The sequence below is a fragment of the Conger conger genome, chromosome 14 (assembly GCF_963514075.1).
Source record: "Conger conger chromosome 14, fConCon1.1, whole genome shotgun sequence".
NCBI classification, from domain to species: Eukaryota; Metazoa; Chordata; class Actinopteri; order Anguilliformes; family Congridae; genus Conger; species Conger conger.
In genome coordinates, this window is record NC_083773.1 from 5,515,628 (window position 1) to 5,534,823 (window position 19,196).

General features: G+C 46.5%; 1 protein-coding gene across 1 annotated transcript; it reads left to right on the forward strand.

Moving 5' to 3' along the window:
• The first annotated feature begins 3,728 nt into the window (after positions 1-3,728).
• Positions 3,729-18,591, forward strand: LOC133110396 (F-actin-capping protein subunit alpha-1). The gene is made up of 10 exons (XM_061220468.1): positions 3,729-3,817; positions 9,240-9,303; positions 10,573-10,624; positions 12,237-12,300; positions 13,570-13,776; positions 14,600-14,679; positions 15,026-15,104; positions 15,473-15,544; positions 16,220-16,282; positions 16,695-18,591. The coding sequence occupies exons 1-10, from the start codon at positions 3,779-3,781 to the stop codon at positions 16,833-16,835; spliced, it is 861 nt and encodes a 286-aa protein (XP_061076452.1). The 5' UTR covers positions 3,729-3,778; the 3' UTR covers positions 16,836-18,591.
• The last annotated feature ends 605 nt before the right edge of the window (positions 18,592-19,196 follow it).

The window sequence follows — 19,196 nt, forward strand, 5'->3', positions numbered from 1 at the left end:
CAAAACCCCAAAAAAGGGAGTGTAAAGAAGGGGAGTGGGGTGGGGGGGGGGGGGCGCATCGGCGGGGAGAGCAGTCGCTGGCGGGGTCCGTGAGAACCCCTCACGCAGCGTCCTGACGGATCACGAGATCGCCGGCGCTGTCAACAGTCATTTTTCCTTGAGGCGACGACCCCTCGTGGCCCTCGAAGAGTGCGCCAAGTGTTCCAAAGTGCAAAGGCTGCAGCTCTGCGGGACGCGCCAAGCACCGCGGAGTCACCCGGGGCCACGGGATGCTCTGGAGTGGGGGAGAAGGGGCCGTCGTGCCGGCGGCAGCCTCGAGACAAGAAAAATGAGTTTATATTCAGCGTTCGGGGTCCAGGGAGCGTGAGGGCTGAGAAGAGGCCTTCTTCTTCTTATTCTTCTTCATCTTCTTCTTCTTCTTCTTCTTCTTCTTCTTCGCCTCACCTCACTGGAGCAGCGCACCCACGCCAGCGAAGGCTTCTGGGATTTGGGAGGCGGTGTTAAGCAGACAGACTGAGAGACGGAGGGATAAAAGCCCTCCGCTTTGTTGGGGGGGGGGGGGGGTAGGGGGGTGTCCTTTCGTTCCATTCCAGCTCCCGGTCTGCTGCGCGGATGCCCCCCGTGCTAATCCCCGTGGGATTGGGGGGGGGTCCGTTGGGGGTTGACGGTGGCCTTTGATGTCCCGGAGTGCGGGGGTCTTTGAGGCACACAGACCCCTCTGTTGGATTTAACAGGATCTGGCTCCTGATGAACTCACTGCCGGCTGGCGCCCACCTCGGCCGACTGACTCCCTTATGAAAGCGACTGAATCTGTGCGCTAGTCGGATAGAAGTTGACTGAGGTTATCTGCAGCGCGTCTGTTGGCTGAGGCTAACATGCTGTGCGCTAGCTGGAGTGGTTCATTTGATTGAAGGCTAACAAGCTGTGCGCTAGCTGGAACAGGTCTGTTGGACCAGAGGCTAACGTGCTGTGGGCCAGTTGGAGGGAGTCAGTTGACCGGAGGCTAACGCGCTGTGTGCTAGTTGGAGGGAGTCAGTTGACCGGAGGCTAACGCGCTGTGTGCTAGCTGGAGCAGGTCTGTGTGCCAATGACAGATAAAGGAAGCCATTATGACGCTGAGAAATTAGAAAAAAACTATCAGAGACAAAGACCAAACAACAGGCTTACCAAAAATCAACTGTTTGGAACAGTGCACTGTATCTGCCTTAATGAAAACGGGTACAGCTATACCTGCATATGCAGCAAATTCAAACCCATATGTTATAACTTCATTATTACACAAGCAGATCTTCCCACTTTCAGCATGCAAGGCTTTTTGTATTGGTCATTCAATGAGGCAAGAGCACCACCTGCTGGTAGAAATAAAATCAACAGGTCAAGAAAATGCGTTAAATAGTTGTCAAACTCGCCCCTGAAGACTGAAGTTCCCACAATGATGTACCATGTAAAACATTAGGCCAACTTAATTGATTCAGTTGTGAACACAACAGCAGTGCGCTGTCATGTACTAGAAAGCATTATCAGACATTTTCCAAGTTGGATAGCCTCTCAGCATTTTCTTAGCATATGTTTTGTGTAAGAGACTTGAACACACAATCTACAGCAAGTGTAATTTCGGTAAAATAAATAGTTTGAAATGTTTTATTTCGCAAGAACTACATACTTGTTGCGATCTCACCTTCAATATTGCCAGGTTATTTGGTGGTAATAAAAGCTATATATATATATATATATATATATATATATATATATATATATATATATATAATTTTTTTTAACACATTAGCACCCCAGCTGCATCAAACCTACAATGACGGCGGAACAAGCCTCTTTATGCAACACTCCTGCCCCAGACGTGAGGGTGATATACCACATACCATAGATGTTCTTAGAACAAAAGAGAGAGAAAACGGAGCATAATATAAAGTGCTCATAGAGCGGTTTAATAAAAAAAAGAAAAGAAACAAGGAAAAGCTTTTGGTTTGACATAATACTCGTTTACAAATCAGCCTTGTATGTACACGTAAGATTTGTAACACTAAGCACTTTCTCTTTGGTTATGTTTCCGATGCTTGCCTTTTCTGCGAGCCTTTGGTATGAACTAGACTAGAATAACATCAGTACGATCTAGAATGACATCAGTATGAACGAGAGTGGCATCGGGAACAGGCCATTGCATTTTTGTAAGTTGGTTAACATGTATGAGTATGCCAGTGCAGTACCCAAGACAGTAGGTCCGGGTGCCACTGCCAAGTCCCCCAGTCATCCTCAGTCATCGCTGTAAACCGACCTGCTACACTGCCATTCTGCACACGCCCAGTAGAGGGAGCCAGTGGCTCAAATAGACTTGCTCAATGAGTGACTGACGCAATGGCCATCAAATATGACAATGCATATGGAACAAGTATTAATTTAACGATACTGTAGTACATGCTTCTGAAGATTCTTATAGTACAATAGTTGTAGCGAGCGACGCTTAAAATGTGCAGGCTCGGCAATCTGCATTCGATGGGAGATTCCCCCCAGCCTTCATTCTAGCTGTATCGAGCATAAGAAATCGGTCACAATTACCTAAATGTTCGTTTGTTGTTTTATACATGAATACCTGGCAGATATTGAATTATCCATTTATAAAACCACGTTTTCCTTGGCACTTACTAAATTGCGTCTCTTTCATTCAGTTTGAATGAACAACCCTCCCATTTTGCCTAGGCGGTTGACTAAATATGTGGCCACAACTCCGCAAAATGAGGACAGATTTCAGAGAGCCGGTTCCAATAAATGCTAAATGCATTTTTTGTGTCAGAGTATTCGGGAAAATTGATTCGAAAAGTAAGGAAACACACTTGATTTTCACTCATCATCAAGTGCATTTGTTTCAAAGTTCCTACATATAGCCTACTATGTGCAATGTTGTAACTCATTTGCATTAATACATTAACATGGCCATTACATTTACTTTTCCAGCCGTTTAAAAAAATGTCAGGAATATAGCAGTGCTTGATGTGGAGGATGGGTTTGAGTCAACATTTAACATTATGGCCGTTCCATTCCATCCAGCCTAGTCTATTAAAATATTAATTAGCAAGGTTTTGGGGGTTTCGAAGGGCCATTGCGCCAAGAAAAGCCCTGACCGTAAACAGGACCTACATAGTAACATTTAGCCAGCCCAATTAATTTGTCTCAAAAAGCAAAGTGGGAAATACAAATGTTGTACATTATTTATCAAATGACAAACATCATACAAGCCTTTCACATTTTCAAATTAGCTAACGTTAACTGACTAAATATGGACGCACCAAGACATGTTAAGGAACTGTCAAAATCGTTCAATTAATTGATCAGACAGCCAGCAAGACTTCCCTGTTACGTCAGAGGACTCAACTGCACACATCGCTCACCTGACCACTGGAAACCAAATAACACGTATGTGTATGTCCATGTGCAGAAAAGCCAACCTATTATTTTTTATAAATTCATAACACGGTGGGATACTCATTACACGGGGACAAACCAAAAAATAACTTCCAGAAAAATAATTTAAATGAGCCAAACATTAATGCATTACACGCCACTCCCTTGTGATAGATATATCTGGCAAATATATGCAAACAATTTGTTCACCTTGTCTCACCGACCAACGTCAATAACATCAGCCTCTTATCATTATGACTCAAGTACTGAGGGCGTGTGAAAGTAGCCATATTTGGTGGTGGGAAAAACGAGACTGGTGTCCCACAATGCATTTGCAAACTGGGGCTGGTCCTGAAGAGCCAAGATGGCCGACTTTGAGGAACAACTCACCGATGAGGAGAAGGTATGAACCCTATTTTGATATGAATTAAATGTCACAAAATTCATCGGGAAAAAAATACAGTGGCGTACAATACTACATGATCAAATGTATTCACTGAGAATATTGAATACTGTATTTGTCGGTGCATAATATAGTACAGCTGCGCTACCAAGCCTATCGAGTTGCAAGCCTGATCAATGAGCTTGTTAGCTAAGATTCAACTTTGCTCAAAAGCAACCGTAAACAAATGCTTGGCTAATTTTCCATTGGATGAAAAGTTATTCTAACCCTCTTGCTTTCCACTCATGTTGCTGATCGATATTTACATTGTTGTGAAGTTTGCATACTTGGCTAAAATTAAACACAAGTTTAGTTCCGCCTTTTAACCTGTATCAACGATAGCATAGTATACGCGTCCTGTCTAATCTAAGCGTCGAATTTGCTGGGGGCGCATTCCGTGACTTTATATCCATCGACTGCAAAACTGAGAAAGAATTATGTAAAGTTCAGTTGGCGATGTTTGCTCGTTAAGGCGTCGGTTCGCCAAAAACATAAAGATGGTTGCTAACACCGAAAATAACGATACTTCCTGTTTGAATGCTAGCGAGCCTTAGCTACCCCTCCCAATCTTCTGCACAGACTTGATCGGTATGGTAGGAGTTGATGTTTCTTTTTTTTTAATTGACCACAAGGATTGGTGATAATTATTCTTTGAATGCAGTTTACACTTTATAAGTTTAACGTTAAGCAGTCTTGATATGTCGACATCGTTTTTTATCGTACAGTGTTGCTTGATTCGTTTAAACTCGATTCTTAAAACGAATAATTACCCCCCAGAGAAAATATGGGTAATTGTTGAACCCGTCGTTTGACAGGCAGAGGAATGTTGTTGTACTGTATGACGTTCACACTTCGCTAGATGACAGTTGCCTTTGGAATTAATGAGTACTGTAGTTTGAACCAGCTTGCAATAGAAGAAAGGTTTTATTTAGATGTGCTTTTTCAGAATGGAAACATACTGTTGTCTGGACTGTATTGTGGAATAATGCCCCTTATACGTGGAGTGCAATAAATCAATACAATTTATTCGTTTTTTAGATTTCCTCGCAAATAAATCTCTTGCCTGAAAGGAAAGCGCATATGCATTACAATAATGCAAGATTATTGCATTAGCTATTAAATGAAAACCTACTCTACAATGGGCCTCTATTTTTCTATTGTATTCTTCAACAGGTTGGCGGTTTAACCCCCAGTTTAGCCATGATAAGCTCTGCACAGCTGTTGGGCCCAAGTCCCTTAACCCCACAGTGCTTTAGGGGGGATTGTCCCCTGCCTAGTAATCAACTGTAAGTCACTTTGGATAAAAGCATCAGCTAAAAAAACTGTAATGTAACTGGACATCACAGTTGACCATTCGATTTCTGTGAAAACGGTGTAAAATAGTATATTTTTGTTTCCAGTAATGATGACAATTTTGTTTAGATTTGCTCGTCCATATTTTGATGTGAAATTAAAAATGCCTTTAGCGTTTATTTTCGGGAGTGTTTAGAAACAGTTGAAGTAAACTCGCACAGTCTTTTATTGTTTTGTTTGATCCCATACTTGCTGACAGCTGGGATGGATCAATATGATGAAGGATTTCTTGGATGTTTAAAAGGTTATTTTAGTTATCTCGCTGCTCACTGACCAGGCAGTTTAAAGCCTTTATCTGCATGATAACAGAACCAAATGGAATAGAATGAGTCCATAGTCAAACACAAAATCCAATCGGCAAACAAACCAGGGAGGGCTAGACAAGAATGGAAAGGCAAACAAAATGATAACCACTGAAAGTTTTATTTTTTTTTTATTGTGAAGGCACAGGAGTTCACAGGCCTTTGGCACTGCTTTTGCAGTCGCAAACATGCTGTGACCTTCTGGTTTCCCCTTTTCCTCTCGATGTACACAACCCAACTGCCCCTCATCCTCTGGTTCTGATGGGCATTATCTGGTTAACGGGGAAATGTACTATAGTTTATTGCATACTTTCAGCATTGGTTTTGTTCTGCAGTAAGCCTTATAGGGTTAGCCATTTCAGCTGGAAGACCCACCCACTGGGAGATGATTATGTCCATCTCTATGTGAAATAGACTTATATGTGCCTAGTTCCAAGTAAAGTGCTCATAGTCGACTGTTTAGCACTCAGAATCAGCCTGAGAATGAATGAAGAAGTCATGCATTAAAGGATTCCTTGCATGAAGACTTGTTCTTCGGCAGACTGTATGTAGTAAGTGATTTTCAGAGCAGGTCCTTGCGATCCACAGTGACCCTCGGGTTCTTTTTGGAGGTGTAATGTGTCATGAGTAGGCCAGGCTCAGAGAAGCTGGAGGGGGTCAGGGTGGACTCTGGTGCGGGGGTCGGGAGGGTACTCTGGTGCGGGGGTCGGGGGGGTACTCTGGTCTGCGGGGTGGCGGGGGTTGGGGTGGACTCTGGTTCTGGTCTGCGGGGGTCGGGGTGTACTCTGGTGCGTGGGTCGGGGGGGTACTCTGGTCTGCGGGGCGGCGGGGGTTGGGGTGGACTCTGGTGCGGGGGTCGAGGGGGTACTCTGGTCTGCGGGGTGGCGGGGGTTGGGGTGGACTCTGGTTCTGGTCTGCGGGGGTCGGGGTGGACTCTGGTGCGTGGGGCGGAGGGGGTCGGGGGGGTACTCTGGTCTGCGGGGCGGCGGGGGTTTGGGGTGGACTCTGGCGCGCGGGGCGTTGGGCTGGAGAAGATGCAGAGGGCAGATCTGTGGGTCTGTAAATCACAGGGCTCAGCTGATGCAGCAGGCTCAGCGGACAGGCTGACTGAAAGGTCAGTGAGTCGTCTCGGCCGAGGCCAGAGCCCGCGCTCCTTATCTCCCGGCTGTCGTCGGCTGCTAGCCTAGCGTGCCGGCGCACGTTTACGGAGCGTTGGCACATTCCTCCTCTCCTTCAGGGAGGCTCTGTGCATTCCTCACCTCCTGTGATCACGCCGGTCACACGCGTGTACGGACAGGCAGGGACATGCAGGGATCTGTGGTGTGTGCTGTGATCTGGCACCTATACATTCCTTCCATGGCCCGTGCAGGCCTTTCTCTGATTGGTCGAGATGCGCCACTTGAGGGATCTAGAGTAATAATAATAATAATGTGTTTTTCAGCTGGAGCTTTCATCCAAGGTGACTTACAGTTGATTAGACTAAGCTGGGGACATTCCCTCCCCTGAAGCAATGCGGGGCGGTTAAGCCCAACAGCTGTGCCAGATCTTGGTTACACTGGGGCTTGAACCGCCAAACCTTCCGGGGTCCCAGTCGTGTACCTTAGCCCCTGGGCTGCACGCTGCCCCTGTATGAGGACCGCAGATCTGCTCCCGGCAGATCCCTCGCTGGGGAGAGGAGAGAGGCAGCTACCCCGGATCCCGTGAGTCGGTAGAGGGCTTCCGTGCGAAGGCGGCTGAGGCTCCAGTCAGCCGCGCGGTGTTCAGTCGGCTGGAAGAAGCCGGTCCAGTGAGCTGTGAAATTTCAGCCCCGTCGGCGTCTCTGCTGTACGTGCCAGCTGGGCACCACACCCACAGCTGCCAGAGTGTCGTTCGTAAGCCGTTTCCTTTTGCTAGCGGCCGGCGCGCTTTGCCAATGCTCGCGCTAACTTCTCTCCCCGTCAGCTTTTGGCTCGGGCGCTCACTGATTTAAGTGTCCTTTAGGCACTCCAGGGGCTCTACACTAACAATTTTCTCAAGGAGCAAAATGTGCTCCCGTGTTGAAAATTTAGGAGCACACGCATGCGTCCAGATTAGTCGATGTGCTCCTAAATTATTCGTCCAGTATGCGCGCATCGATTTAAGTACGAGTCCTGCGTTCGTCGAACAGCTCCCGTAACTGTTTGTGTGTGTTTGGCAGACATGATTATCCAGAATGACTTGGGCTGTTTGGGAGGATTTTGACTGCGGAATTAAAATATGCATGAAGCCAAACGGATCCCCGTGACCAAAGAGTATCTGCACACTGCACAGGACTGTGTTTCCTCTAATTATCCTCAACTGGTTGAGTCTGAATGCGCTGCTCTGGGGGGTAATTATATCACGAAGCAGGATTACTGAGTTAGCTGGATAACTGCGCAGAGAACAACCCGGAACTCTCCCAAAGTAACGTGGACTGAAGAGGAAATTATATTTCCCGGTTTTACTCAGTAACCCTGCTTTGTGAAATACCTCCTGGTTTTTTTTACCATTGTGTTTTACTCTGCCGTGTCAAACCGTATTTTGGGACCACTCTTTGCTGCCCAAATTTGAAACCTTTAGCCTTCCTCAGTGGAGTGACACTCATACTCCTGATCTCAGAGTAGTGGAGGCTACAGACGAGGAGTGCACAGCTTCTGCTTGCAGTGCAAGCACCGAACGATCAGGTTGTTGAGAACTCAGGGCGTTAAATGCCATTCCTTTCGGGACGTGTTCTGGCAGGTTTCTTCCCTCCTTAAGCGTGGCCCAAAGTAGAATGCGGAATACCGGCAGGTTAAATTACCGGAACCTGAAAATCGTGCACGCAACGCACTGTTTCCTGCTTCAACTTCCTCCTGTATTTTTTCTCATGGTTATCAAATAAATTCAGTCAATCAAGCCGGCGTTCCCTTGAAATGTTAAGGGTATGGAGGACATTGTGAATTGCAGTATGGTCGTTCTAAGTAGATCTGGCACACTTCTGCGTGTTTGTATCCTCTTTGTAACCAGAGCACGGGTGACCTAAGCTAGTAACTGCAGTCCTCTTGTTCCTTGTTCCATTCATATTTTACACAGTGTGTGTGTAACTGTGTGTATTGGACATGAGATATTTTACCCTATATTTTGTGCACAGTTCTATTTACACACACACACACACACACACTCACGATGCCCCCCTAATTGTCTGACGTGTTGCATGCACACACACGTGGTTTGTCTAGCTAAGAAAAGCCAGGCCTGTGTCTGTGCTATCTATGGAGTGGCCTGGTAAATGATGAGTTATTTACACTCCTGGCAGTCCCACCGCTCTTGAGTTTTAGTTTTTTTTGATTCGGGGTGAATATATAAATGTTGCTGAATATATGCTCGCCTTGGGAAAAAAAAAACAAAAAAAAAAACAGCTGCCGTCCTGTGTAATTAAACTAATTAAATGGACTGATTAAGCGCAGAGTAACAACAAAAAGCAGCGCACCCTGCCGTTCTCCAGGTCCAGGAATGACAGTCACTGCTATAGGAGTGTGACCCCCTGACCTTTCACTGTTACTGGCAGACCTGGGTCAAATTTCGTCATTGTTTTGGATTAAAATGCATGCCTGTGCTTGATTGATCTCGATTGACCTGGTGCAGTTGAGCCGACTGAGAGGATCAGAAGGAAGGGTTTGCACTTTTTGTTTTAAGTGTTGAAAGGGAGCTCCTATCTCACCTCCTCTGCTCCTCTCCTCCTCTCTCCCCAGGTCCGTGTCGCCGCCAGTTTCGTCCTCCACGCGCCCCCCGGAGAGTTTAATGAAGTCTTCAACGGTGAGACCCTCCGTGTGTGTACGTGTGTACGTGTGCGTGCGTGCGTGCGTGCGTGCGTGCGTGCGTGCGTGCATGTGTGTCTGTGCGCGTGTCTTTACAACCACGGCGTCAAATCTTATCCAATAAGGGCTGGTGTGGGTGCCTGTTTTTGTTTTAGCCCGACACAAATGACCTGATTCAACTGATTACATAATCATGGTCAAGGCCATGATGAGTATGGTTTCATAGTGCCGGGCTAGAACAAAAACCTGCACCCACACTGGCCCTTTTTGGATAAGGTTGCACAGCTCTGCTCTACAGAGTCATAACAGTCATAATTCACTGTCAGTCGTCTACAGTTCTGCTGCACAGTCTGGACCTCTTCTCTGTCACCTGGGGCTCAATCCAGTCGCTTATTTGTCTCCAATTTTTTTTTTCCTTTTTTTACTTCCTCCTGACCCAGAAATTGATCGAGGTCTGCTATTTTTAAGGACATTCCAACCCGTTTAAACGTTCCTTCAAGGAGCTACATTTAGAAGTTAGACACTCACAAACTTTCCTTTCAGCGTATCCTTTGCTGACGTATTTCTTCAGAAAGCCTAACGTATAAACGATCAACTTGTGGATCCAGCTCTCCCCATCCGCCACGTCTGTAACTGGCGCTTGAAGGAGCGAGGACATTCCATTTGCCTAATTCACGTTTTCTCAATTTCACCGTTTCTTGCCACTTTTCGTAGCCTCTCCTGATGGGTGGAGCTAGGAGTAGAAAAACAGACAAGGAAAAGGAAAAAGAAGAGAAAAATAAGCCATTGTAATGAGCAGAGTAATCAACAAACTGCAGAGTTTCAACAAACTAGCCCCTTTTCCCCCAGGTTGTAGGAACTAAAAGCGGGCAGGAACTATCCACAGCAGGAACTAAAACGGTTCCTGGAGCTCATTAGTGTTTGCTTTTTGGGCTTTAGTTCCTCAGTTCCTGAAAATGTTCCTGTGGTGGCAAAGGGGCTTCAGTGTTGCCTACATAGCCTTTCTTCTTGTCAAATGGAGTGTAAAAAGTACAGCAGTACAGTTGTAAAAATGAGATTCAGGCTCAGTTGATCAGTTTCTTGTTCTTGTGTCTTTGTGACAGCCTAGTGCAGTCCAAGTAAAATTGAGTTGAGTTTGAACCCCAAAGGTTGTTGCTGCTGTTTTTCAGACATTGCACTAAAATGGGATTGTTCTGTTAACATGTGACGTGTGCAGGTTTTAATTGTGTGTGTGTGTGTGTGTGTGTGTGTGTGTTTGTGCTTGCAGATGTGCGGCTACTGCTCAACAACGATAACCTTCTCAGGGAGGGGGCGGCACAGTGAGTAAAGCTGTTTAATCCTCCACCAGACCCCCCCCCCCCCCCCCCAGGCCTGCAGTTCCTCTCCCTCTGAGGGCTTTCTGTAGAACACCCTACTGCAAGCGGCGACACCTAATTCAATAATTAATCATGTTAATTTGCTGTTTTAGCTGATTTTATTTATTTATCCAAAGCCACTTACAATTGATTAGACTAAGCAGGGGCCAATCCCCCCCTGGAGTAATGCAGGGTTAAGGACCCCAACAGCTTGACTGGGACGTAGTGGTTAAGGTGAATGACTGGGACACGCAAGGTCGGTGGTTCTAATCCCGGTGTAGCCACAATAAGATCTGCACAGCCGTTGGGCCCTTGAGCAAGGCCCTTAACCCTGCATTGCTCCAGGGGAGAATTGTCTCCTGCTTAGTCTAATCACCTGTACGTCGCTCTGGATAAGAGTGTCTGCCAAATGGCAACAATAATGTAATAATGTAACATGGCTACACCAGGGCTTAAACCACCAACCTTCCAGGTTCCTGTCATGTACCTTAGCCACTAGCCTACAGGCTCCGCTAGGATACTGGCACTTCAGCCGCTAGGATACTGGCACTTCAGCCGCTAGGATACTGGCACTTTAGCCGCTAGGATACTAGCACTTTAGCCGCTAGGATCCTGGCACTTTAGCCGCTAGGATACTGCCACTTTAGCCACTGTGCTTCAGGCACCTTAGCTGCTAGGCTACAGGCACTTTAGCCGCTAGGATACTGGCACTTTACCCTCTAGGATACAGGCACTTTACCCTCTAGGATACAGGCACTTCAGCCACTAGGATACAGGCACTTTAGCCGCTAGGCTACTGGGACCTTAGCCCCCAGGCTATAGGCTGCCTGCTCTCCAGCTTTACCGGAATGCTCAGAATGGCACTTTTGAACACACTCCTCATCTCCCGTTACTCACCTTTTCCCAGAACAGGAATGAAATCCAATACAGAATGAGAGGGAGAGAGAGAGAGAGAGGAGGATGATGTGACAGGCTGACCGTTAAATTTCCCAGGAGTCCGTGCTTAGGATTAAGCTCTGCTTCCTTGCTCGTTTGGTTCCATTTAGGTGAAGGAAATGAGTGTTGGGCCTTCTGGGTTTTTTTTTGGTTTTTTTAGGGGAGCAGTCCTGCTCTATTGCATTACTCTTTTTGTGAGATGGTTGTCCCTCTGGGGCTGTGCTGGTCTGAGAGTAACAGGGGCACAGGGTGATTTCTGCACTGCAAAAACCAAAGAATAAGTCATGTCTCAAAGTCGAGTATTGTAGCCTTATATTTCAACTCACTGTAAAATCTTATATCTATTACTTCTTTTCTAGATGAGACAAAGTATTGCCAGAGAGGTGGGACAGTTTGACTCATTTCAAGGTCTGCCAATGGGCTTGTTACAAGACTAAAACACTTAACTTTTTTTTTTTTTACGGTGTACAGTGTTTTTGTCCCCTTACAGGGACAAAGAATTCAGCGTTGCTGTTAGCTTGGCCAATTTCCTTATTAAGCAAAGCCTTGGCAGACATTTTGTGTGGAAACCTATTTGCTGACATGCTTTGTTTTTCTTTTTTTTCTTTTTTTTTTTTTCCTTTGTCATCCTCTGAAACAGTGCCTTCGCCCAGTACAACATGGATCAGTTCACCCTCGCCAAAATTGATGGGTACGAGGATCAGGTAATGGTCTATATGCGCTGTAAAACGTGAAACGATGTTCATAGCTATTTCCCTGACACGTGGTACCTTTAAATGAAATACTGCCCAGTTTTATGTCCTGCATCAATTCTATGGTTGATGAGGACTCCTCAGATACAGTACTGTGCAGAGGTCTTAGGCACCCTACACTTTATTATATATGTATTTTATTTGTTGTGTGTGTGCTAGTATAAAAGAATACATTTGAGACTTCCAAATATTCATTTTCAAAAAGATTTAATTTTACAGAGACATTTTTGTATTTAATCTTAAAAAAGTAACATATTACTGTAAGCAATTAACTAGTTTTTACATAAAAACTTGATCAAGGCTGTCTGAGATCAGAAGCAAGGAGCCAACCAAAATCTGTGAAGAACTGTGGCAAGTTCTCCAACATGCTTGGAACAACCTCCCTGCTGATTGTCTTAGCCAACACTGTCCTGCAGTTCTATATCTCAGAGAAGTGATGCAGTTTTAACGCCGAAGGGTGGTCACAAATAATATTGATTTGATTCCGTTTTTAACTATTCTGCCAAATGACTAAAATGTAATGTAAAATGTATAGTATGTTTATTTTTGAAAGAAACTTATCTGTACATAATGTTATACAGGTGCCTAAGACTTCTGCACAGTACTGTATATCACCTGTGCCGTAAGACTTTGCCCCTTCCCCCGGGCTAGCAGTGACATCACTCCTTGGTTCTCCGAGTTACCCAGGTGACTGACAGCAGTTTGCACCTCCCCCTGGGCTCTTGGTTGTCCTAGACTACCCAGGTGATTGACAGCAGGACAGTGTAGGTTCATTAGCCGCAGCCCCTGGGCTGGCAGTGACATCAGCCCTGGGTTCTCCCGCAGTTGTCCTGGGCTACCCAGGTGATTGACAGCAGGACAGTGTAGGTTCATTAGCCGCACCCCCTGGGCTGGCAGTGACATCAGCCCTGGGTTCTCCCGCAGTTGTCCTGGGCTACCCAGGTGATTGACAGCAGGACAGTGTAGGTTCATTAGCCGCAGCCCCTGGGCTGGCAGTGACATCAGCCCTGGGTTCTCCCGCAGTTGTCCTGGGCTACCCAGGTGATTGACAGCAGGACAGTGTAGGTTCATTAGCCGCACCCCCTGGGCTGGCAGTGACATCAGCCCTGGGTTCTCCCGCAGTTGTCCTGGGCTACCCAGGTGATTGACAGCAGGACAGTGTAGGTTCATTAGCCGCACCCCCTGGGCTGGCAGTGACATCGGCCCTGGGTTCTCCCGCAGGTCCTGATCACTGAGCACGGAGACCTGGGCCACGGCCGCTTCTTCGACCCGCGGAACAAGCTGTCCTTCAAGTTCGACCACCTGCGCAAGGAGGCGAGCGACCCCCAGCCCCACGAGGGGGAGGCGGGGCTGCAGGCCTGGAGGGACGCCTGCGACTCCGCCCTCAGGGCCTACGTCAAGGAGCACTACCCCACCGGCGTGTGCACCGTACGTTACCCCTAAACCTGCCCCCTAAACCTAAACCTGCCCCCGAAACCTAATCCTGCCCCCAAATCCTGCCCCCTAAACCTGTCCCCTAATCCTGTCCCCTAATCCTGCCCCCAAATCCTGCCCCCAAATCCTGCCCCCTAATCCTGCCCCCTAATCCTGCCCCCTAAACCTAAACCTGCCCCCTAATCCTGCCCCCTAAACCTAAACCTGCCCCCAAATCCTGCCCCCTAAACCTGTCCCCTAATCCTGCCCCCTAAACCTAAACCTGCTCCCTAATCCTGCCCCCTAATCCTGCCCCCTAAACCTGTCCCCTAATCCTGCTCCCTAAACCTAAACCTGCCCCCTAAGCCTAAACCTGCCCTCTAATCCTGCCCCCTAAGCCTAAACCTGCCCTCTAATCCTGCCCCCTAAGCCTAAACCCAAACCTGACCCCTAAACCTAAACCTGCCCCCTAAACCTAAACCTGCCCCCTAAACCTAAGCCTGCCCCCTAAACCTAAGCCTGCCCCCTAAACCTAAGCCTGCCCCCTAAACCTAAGCCTGCCCCCTAAACCTAAGCCTGCCCCCTAAACCTAAGCCTGCCCCTAAACCTAATCCTGCCCCCTAAACCTAATCCTGCCCCCTAAACCTAAACCTGCCCCCTAAACCTGCCCTTTAAGCCTACCTAATCCTGCCCCCTAATCCTGCCCCCTAATCCTGCCTCCCGAATCCTGCCCCAACTGTCCCACCTAACCCAACCTCTCCTCACCAACTTCCTGCTGCTTTTAGCCACTTCCTGTGCTGAGTTCAGTCCTGACGGAAGGTGTCTTAATTCCCCGCAGGTCTACGGGAAAACCATCGAGGGACAACAGACCATCATCGCCTGCATCGAGGGTCACCAGTTTCAGCCCAAAAACTTCTGGTAAGGTGACCGTAATGAGGCGTTTTTGTTTGTGGTTTATTTAGTCGTTAAGGTTGGAGAGCATGCTAATGGTGTCTTCATATAGCCAACGTGTAAGACTGTTGTCTGCCCTCAGTGTCAAAATATTAAACCTAGACTGACACTGGTCAACTGGAATATTGAAAAACCATAAATTGTAGGCATCCTGGGCCCTGCCTTTTGTAACACTGGTCATGTTTGGGGTATTTTTGGTGTCTGGTTCTTATGGATCACCATGGAAACTTGCATGTTGTAGCGGTATGTGAAAGGGGGTGCGTTCAGTGTGCGGTTCTGATGGGGGTAAACGGACCTGTTCCTTCTCCCTCAGGAACGGCCGCTGTCGGTCCGAGTGGAAGTTCAATGTCGGACAGTCCTCCGCGGAAGTGGCCGGAGTTCTGAAGATCCAGGTGGGGAAGCGTCTCGGCTCGGGTCCGGTCCGGTCCGGTCCGGTCCGGACCGGTGTACACTCATGATCACGTCCGGCACAGTGGAGTTATAAAAGGGCACATCTGAGCCCATATTTATAAAGTCTTTTAGAGGAGAGGAGTGCAGTTCCTGGAGCAGGGAAAACTCCCACCACTCAGGGATTATGACCTCTGTTGTTTTGGATGCCTGATCATTAAATTCAGGAATATGCTTGGCTTGAGGTACTTATTCAGTTTTCCACTGGAGTAAACACACCAAACTAAATCCTAAATATTCCAAAGTTTTCATTCGCTTAGATTTCTCTCTCTCTCTCCCTCTCCTCTCGCTCCCTCCCTCCCTCCCTCTATAGGTGCATTACTATGAGGATGGTAATGTCCAGCTGGTGAGCCACAAGGATGTGCAGGAATCTCTCATTGTCTCAGTGAGTTCTGGCCGTGGGCGTGTCTGTCTGTGTGTCTGTCTGTGTGTCTGTCTGAGTCTCTCTGTCCGCGTGTCTGTGTGTCCGAGCAAGGAAACAAAGAGTGCATCCATCACGGTGTAAATGACCGTTTTTTGGCTCCACCTCTCCCCATATGCCACGTCTGTAACTGACGTTGCTCAAAACTGGCGTATTCAAACTGAAGAAGAAGGAGGAGGTTAAAAATAAGTCTGGAATAAAAGCCCACTAGTTTTTCCCCGAGCCTTGCCTGGTCCGGCCCGGCTCGGCTCCTACCAAGCCCCACTTACCTCAGCCTCATTGCGTGCTTCTAGCAGCCTAATTTGGGCGGCAGTGTGCTGTGCCCTGTTTGCCTTGTGACGTGAAGCTCACGTCCAGTGTGTGTGTGCCTTATCTGAGAGAGCGCACACAAGGTCTGTGAAGATAAAGCAGGGGTTACATTGGAAAGAGTGCCAAACGGATCGGGCGAATGAAATGCGCTGTTGCTAAGACCTGGCAGAATGATAAAAAAAAAGCAGAGTGGTTTGGTTGCGGCATTACTGTGGATACTGCTAAACAATTAGCTTCTTCGTGTAAAAATAACTCTTTAGATCCAAACGGATCTTTATGGATCCATCAGGGGGGTGATGTGATCTGACATTTCTCCTCCCATTCCTCCAGAGTGAGAGTCAAACGGCCAAGGAGTTTGTGAAAATCATCGAAAATGCTGAAAATGAGTACCAGGTGAGTGCCCTTCCTCTCTCTTCCTCTTCCTCCCTTTAGACTCATGATTAACTGATGCTTTCCTGGCACCAGAAATGCTGTATTCACACCGCACCTGGGTCAATTTCTTTTCTGTGCTCGATTGATCTTTCTCTTTCTTTCTTTCTTTCTTTCTTTCTTTCTTTCTTTCTGTGTGTTCCCAGTGATGTGCTTGGTTATTTTTGAATTTATATTGTCACTTCTGTTTCAAAATCCAGGATTATGTTTGCAGCCAACCTACTCGTAGTTAGTGTGACATTAAAATATTATTAGAATTTTGGCAGAAATTGTGGAACATGCCATTTAATTAAATTAATAACACGTATGATTGTTCATTTAATTTAACGGGCTAGGACAGACCGGTTTCATAGCATTTTGCCTTTTTATCCCCCAGACCGCGATCAGTGAGAACTACCAGACCATGTCGGACACCACGTTCAAGGCCTTACGCAGACAACTGCCCGTCACCCGCACAAAGATCGACTGGAACAAGATCCTCAGCTACAAGATCGGCAAGGAGATGCAGAACGCTTAGCGCGCGCACGCACATACCCGCCCGCGTTAACGGATATTTAACGAGGAAAGCTAAGAAAACAGAGCAGACAGTTTCACGAATTCCGTTTTTTTTTTCCCCTGCTGATGTTTTTGTAAGAGAGCCAGGATTTGACTTTTGTTTTTCTGGGGGGAGGGGGAGGATGATTCTGCCTGCCGTCGCTTTAGGGGTGGAGGGGGGGGCTAACGGTGAAGACACACTGAACGCGGAAAAACCGCCTGGCACCGCATCCGCGTCCCTCAATCGGCCGCTTGTGGACGTACAGTGCATTTATTTTGACTGACAGGTGGCGTTCGTTACATCTCAACCGGGTTCAACGTTATGTTTCCACTGTCCAGTTTTAATCAAATTTAAAAATCACGAAAATGTAAGATTGAATTTTGTATGTGGTTTGAGCTGGCTATATTATTGCCCTATTTTTATGTGTTTTGTGTGATAGGGATAGCCTACTTTATTCATGCACTTTATTCATTTTTATATCAGCTAGGTTACATTCTCGTTTTGTTTTCGATCATTTGAGGGACAGCACGACAGCACGTCAGAACAGGTTATAGCCAGCCAGCTTTGGTGCTGTGACACATGTTTAACATGAAACTCGTGGCGAATGTTACAATATAGCAACGTTGCTGTTAGAATCGATCAGAGCAAGCTAGCCAGCTTTAGCGCCGTGTTTCCCTTAAATGAAATGTGAAACTTTTGCTAGCCTTTTACGCCGCCCCGCACCGCTCGCCCAGAAAGCAACGCACCGCAACACGCTTTGCATTTAAAATGAATGAATGTGGCGCCACCGCCAGCTGAAACCGCGTTCAATGTGTCTTCACCGCTTCACTCTTCTGCAAATCGCGTGTCTCCGTTTGAGCGCGTCTCTCCCGCGACGCTATGACAGTTTAACTGCTCTCAAGGTCAGCGTTCAGCATTCTGTTTAATTTACGTGTTTTTTTGTTTTTTTTGGTTTGTTTAGTTTTTTTTATTTTATTAAACATTATTATCTTATAAATGTGACCAGCCTTGTGTTTCTGGCTGGTTAAATATAGGCCCCCAGTTTACAGCCCTATGAAATGAATTTACCTGGCAAGGCAGCTGGCTTAGACTGTAACCCATCCACATAGGCGGCGCTTGTCACTCCACGGTTTTGAGACCATGTAGACACACCTGTACACCCTGCATATTACCTCATAGTTGTAAAGTGGGGTTTCCCCCAAATGAACAAACACATAGGCCTAATAGAAATCAATGTAAAACACGTCCTCATCGGACTCTTTCCCATGGCAAAGATCTCCCTAACCGACTTGCGTTACATGCTAAACGTATACGTGTATACAGATTTTTATATTTGTGATTATGCATTTTTGGATTTTTCAGTCCCGAAGTGGCACCCCCCCTAGCATAGTGTCATATGCGTCCTTCCACACTTCTTGTGTGCGTATGTTGTTTGACCGTGCTTACACAAAAACGGTTTCCGCTTTCAGGAATTTGCACATTTCCCTAGTCCATGTGTATCCATGGCCACCAGCAGTACTGCAGTGCGACCAGGCTCCCTAGTCTTTCCATAAAAAAGACGGCCTACTGCCCCCTTCTGGTGTGAAGTATAAGTACAGATAATATACATGGGTCAGTGATGTCATCCCTCAATCCAAGTCCAGCCTCTCTCCCAAGCTGTTTTTTTTTTTTTTTTAAACAAAATGTAAGAATAAACATGTATAATTCAAAATGAATAAAGGATTTGCACCAAAAATGATTATGCCGTAATAATTGTGATTATTAAATTGTTTATCTGTGTATACTGTATATCTGTTTTTTGAACATTTAGAATTAATTTGCTCAGTTCTCAAGGACAAGTGCAAATACTAATGGCAAATCAGGAATGTAACCTAGTTTTAACCGGTCTTAATTCTAATGCATCAGCTTATCCAGGTTGCTGTTAAAGTCCAGTGTTAGTGTTAAGTAATGACCAGTGTTAAAGGAGATGCATGAAAAAGTATTAAAGCAGTGAATACAGCCCATGGTACAGATGCCCTGTAGGAGAATCTGTCGTGTTTGGTGGTGAACACAGAAGCATCACACACCACTGATATCGTGTATTTACACTTTTTAAGGAAGGAGATGGGGAAACCAGGAAGCTGCTTATTGTTTTGTGCCCACACGCATTATTTTAAAATGGGTTCCTGAACAAAGTAAAATGGTTGAAGTAAATACCATATAGTATAATTTTTCAAGTGCTTGGTACTCTTTGGCAAACCTTTTAAACATTTCTTCCTTAAAACGCACCTGTCCCAGAATGAGTGTGTTATTTATTTTATTCATTATTGTCATTGTCCTTTGCATTCGACATCCTGGTTACTT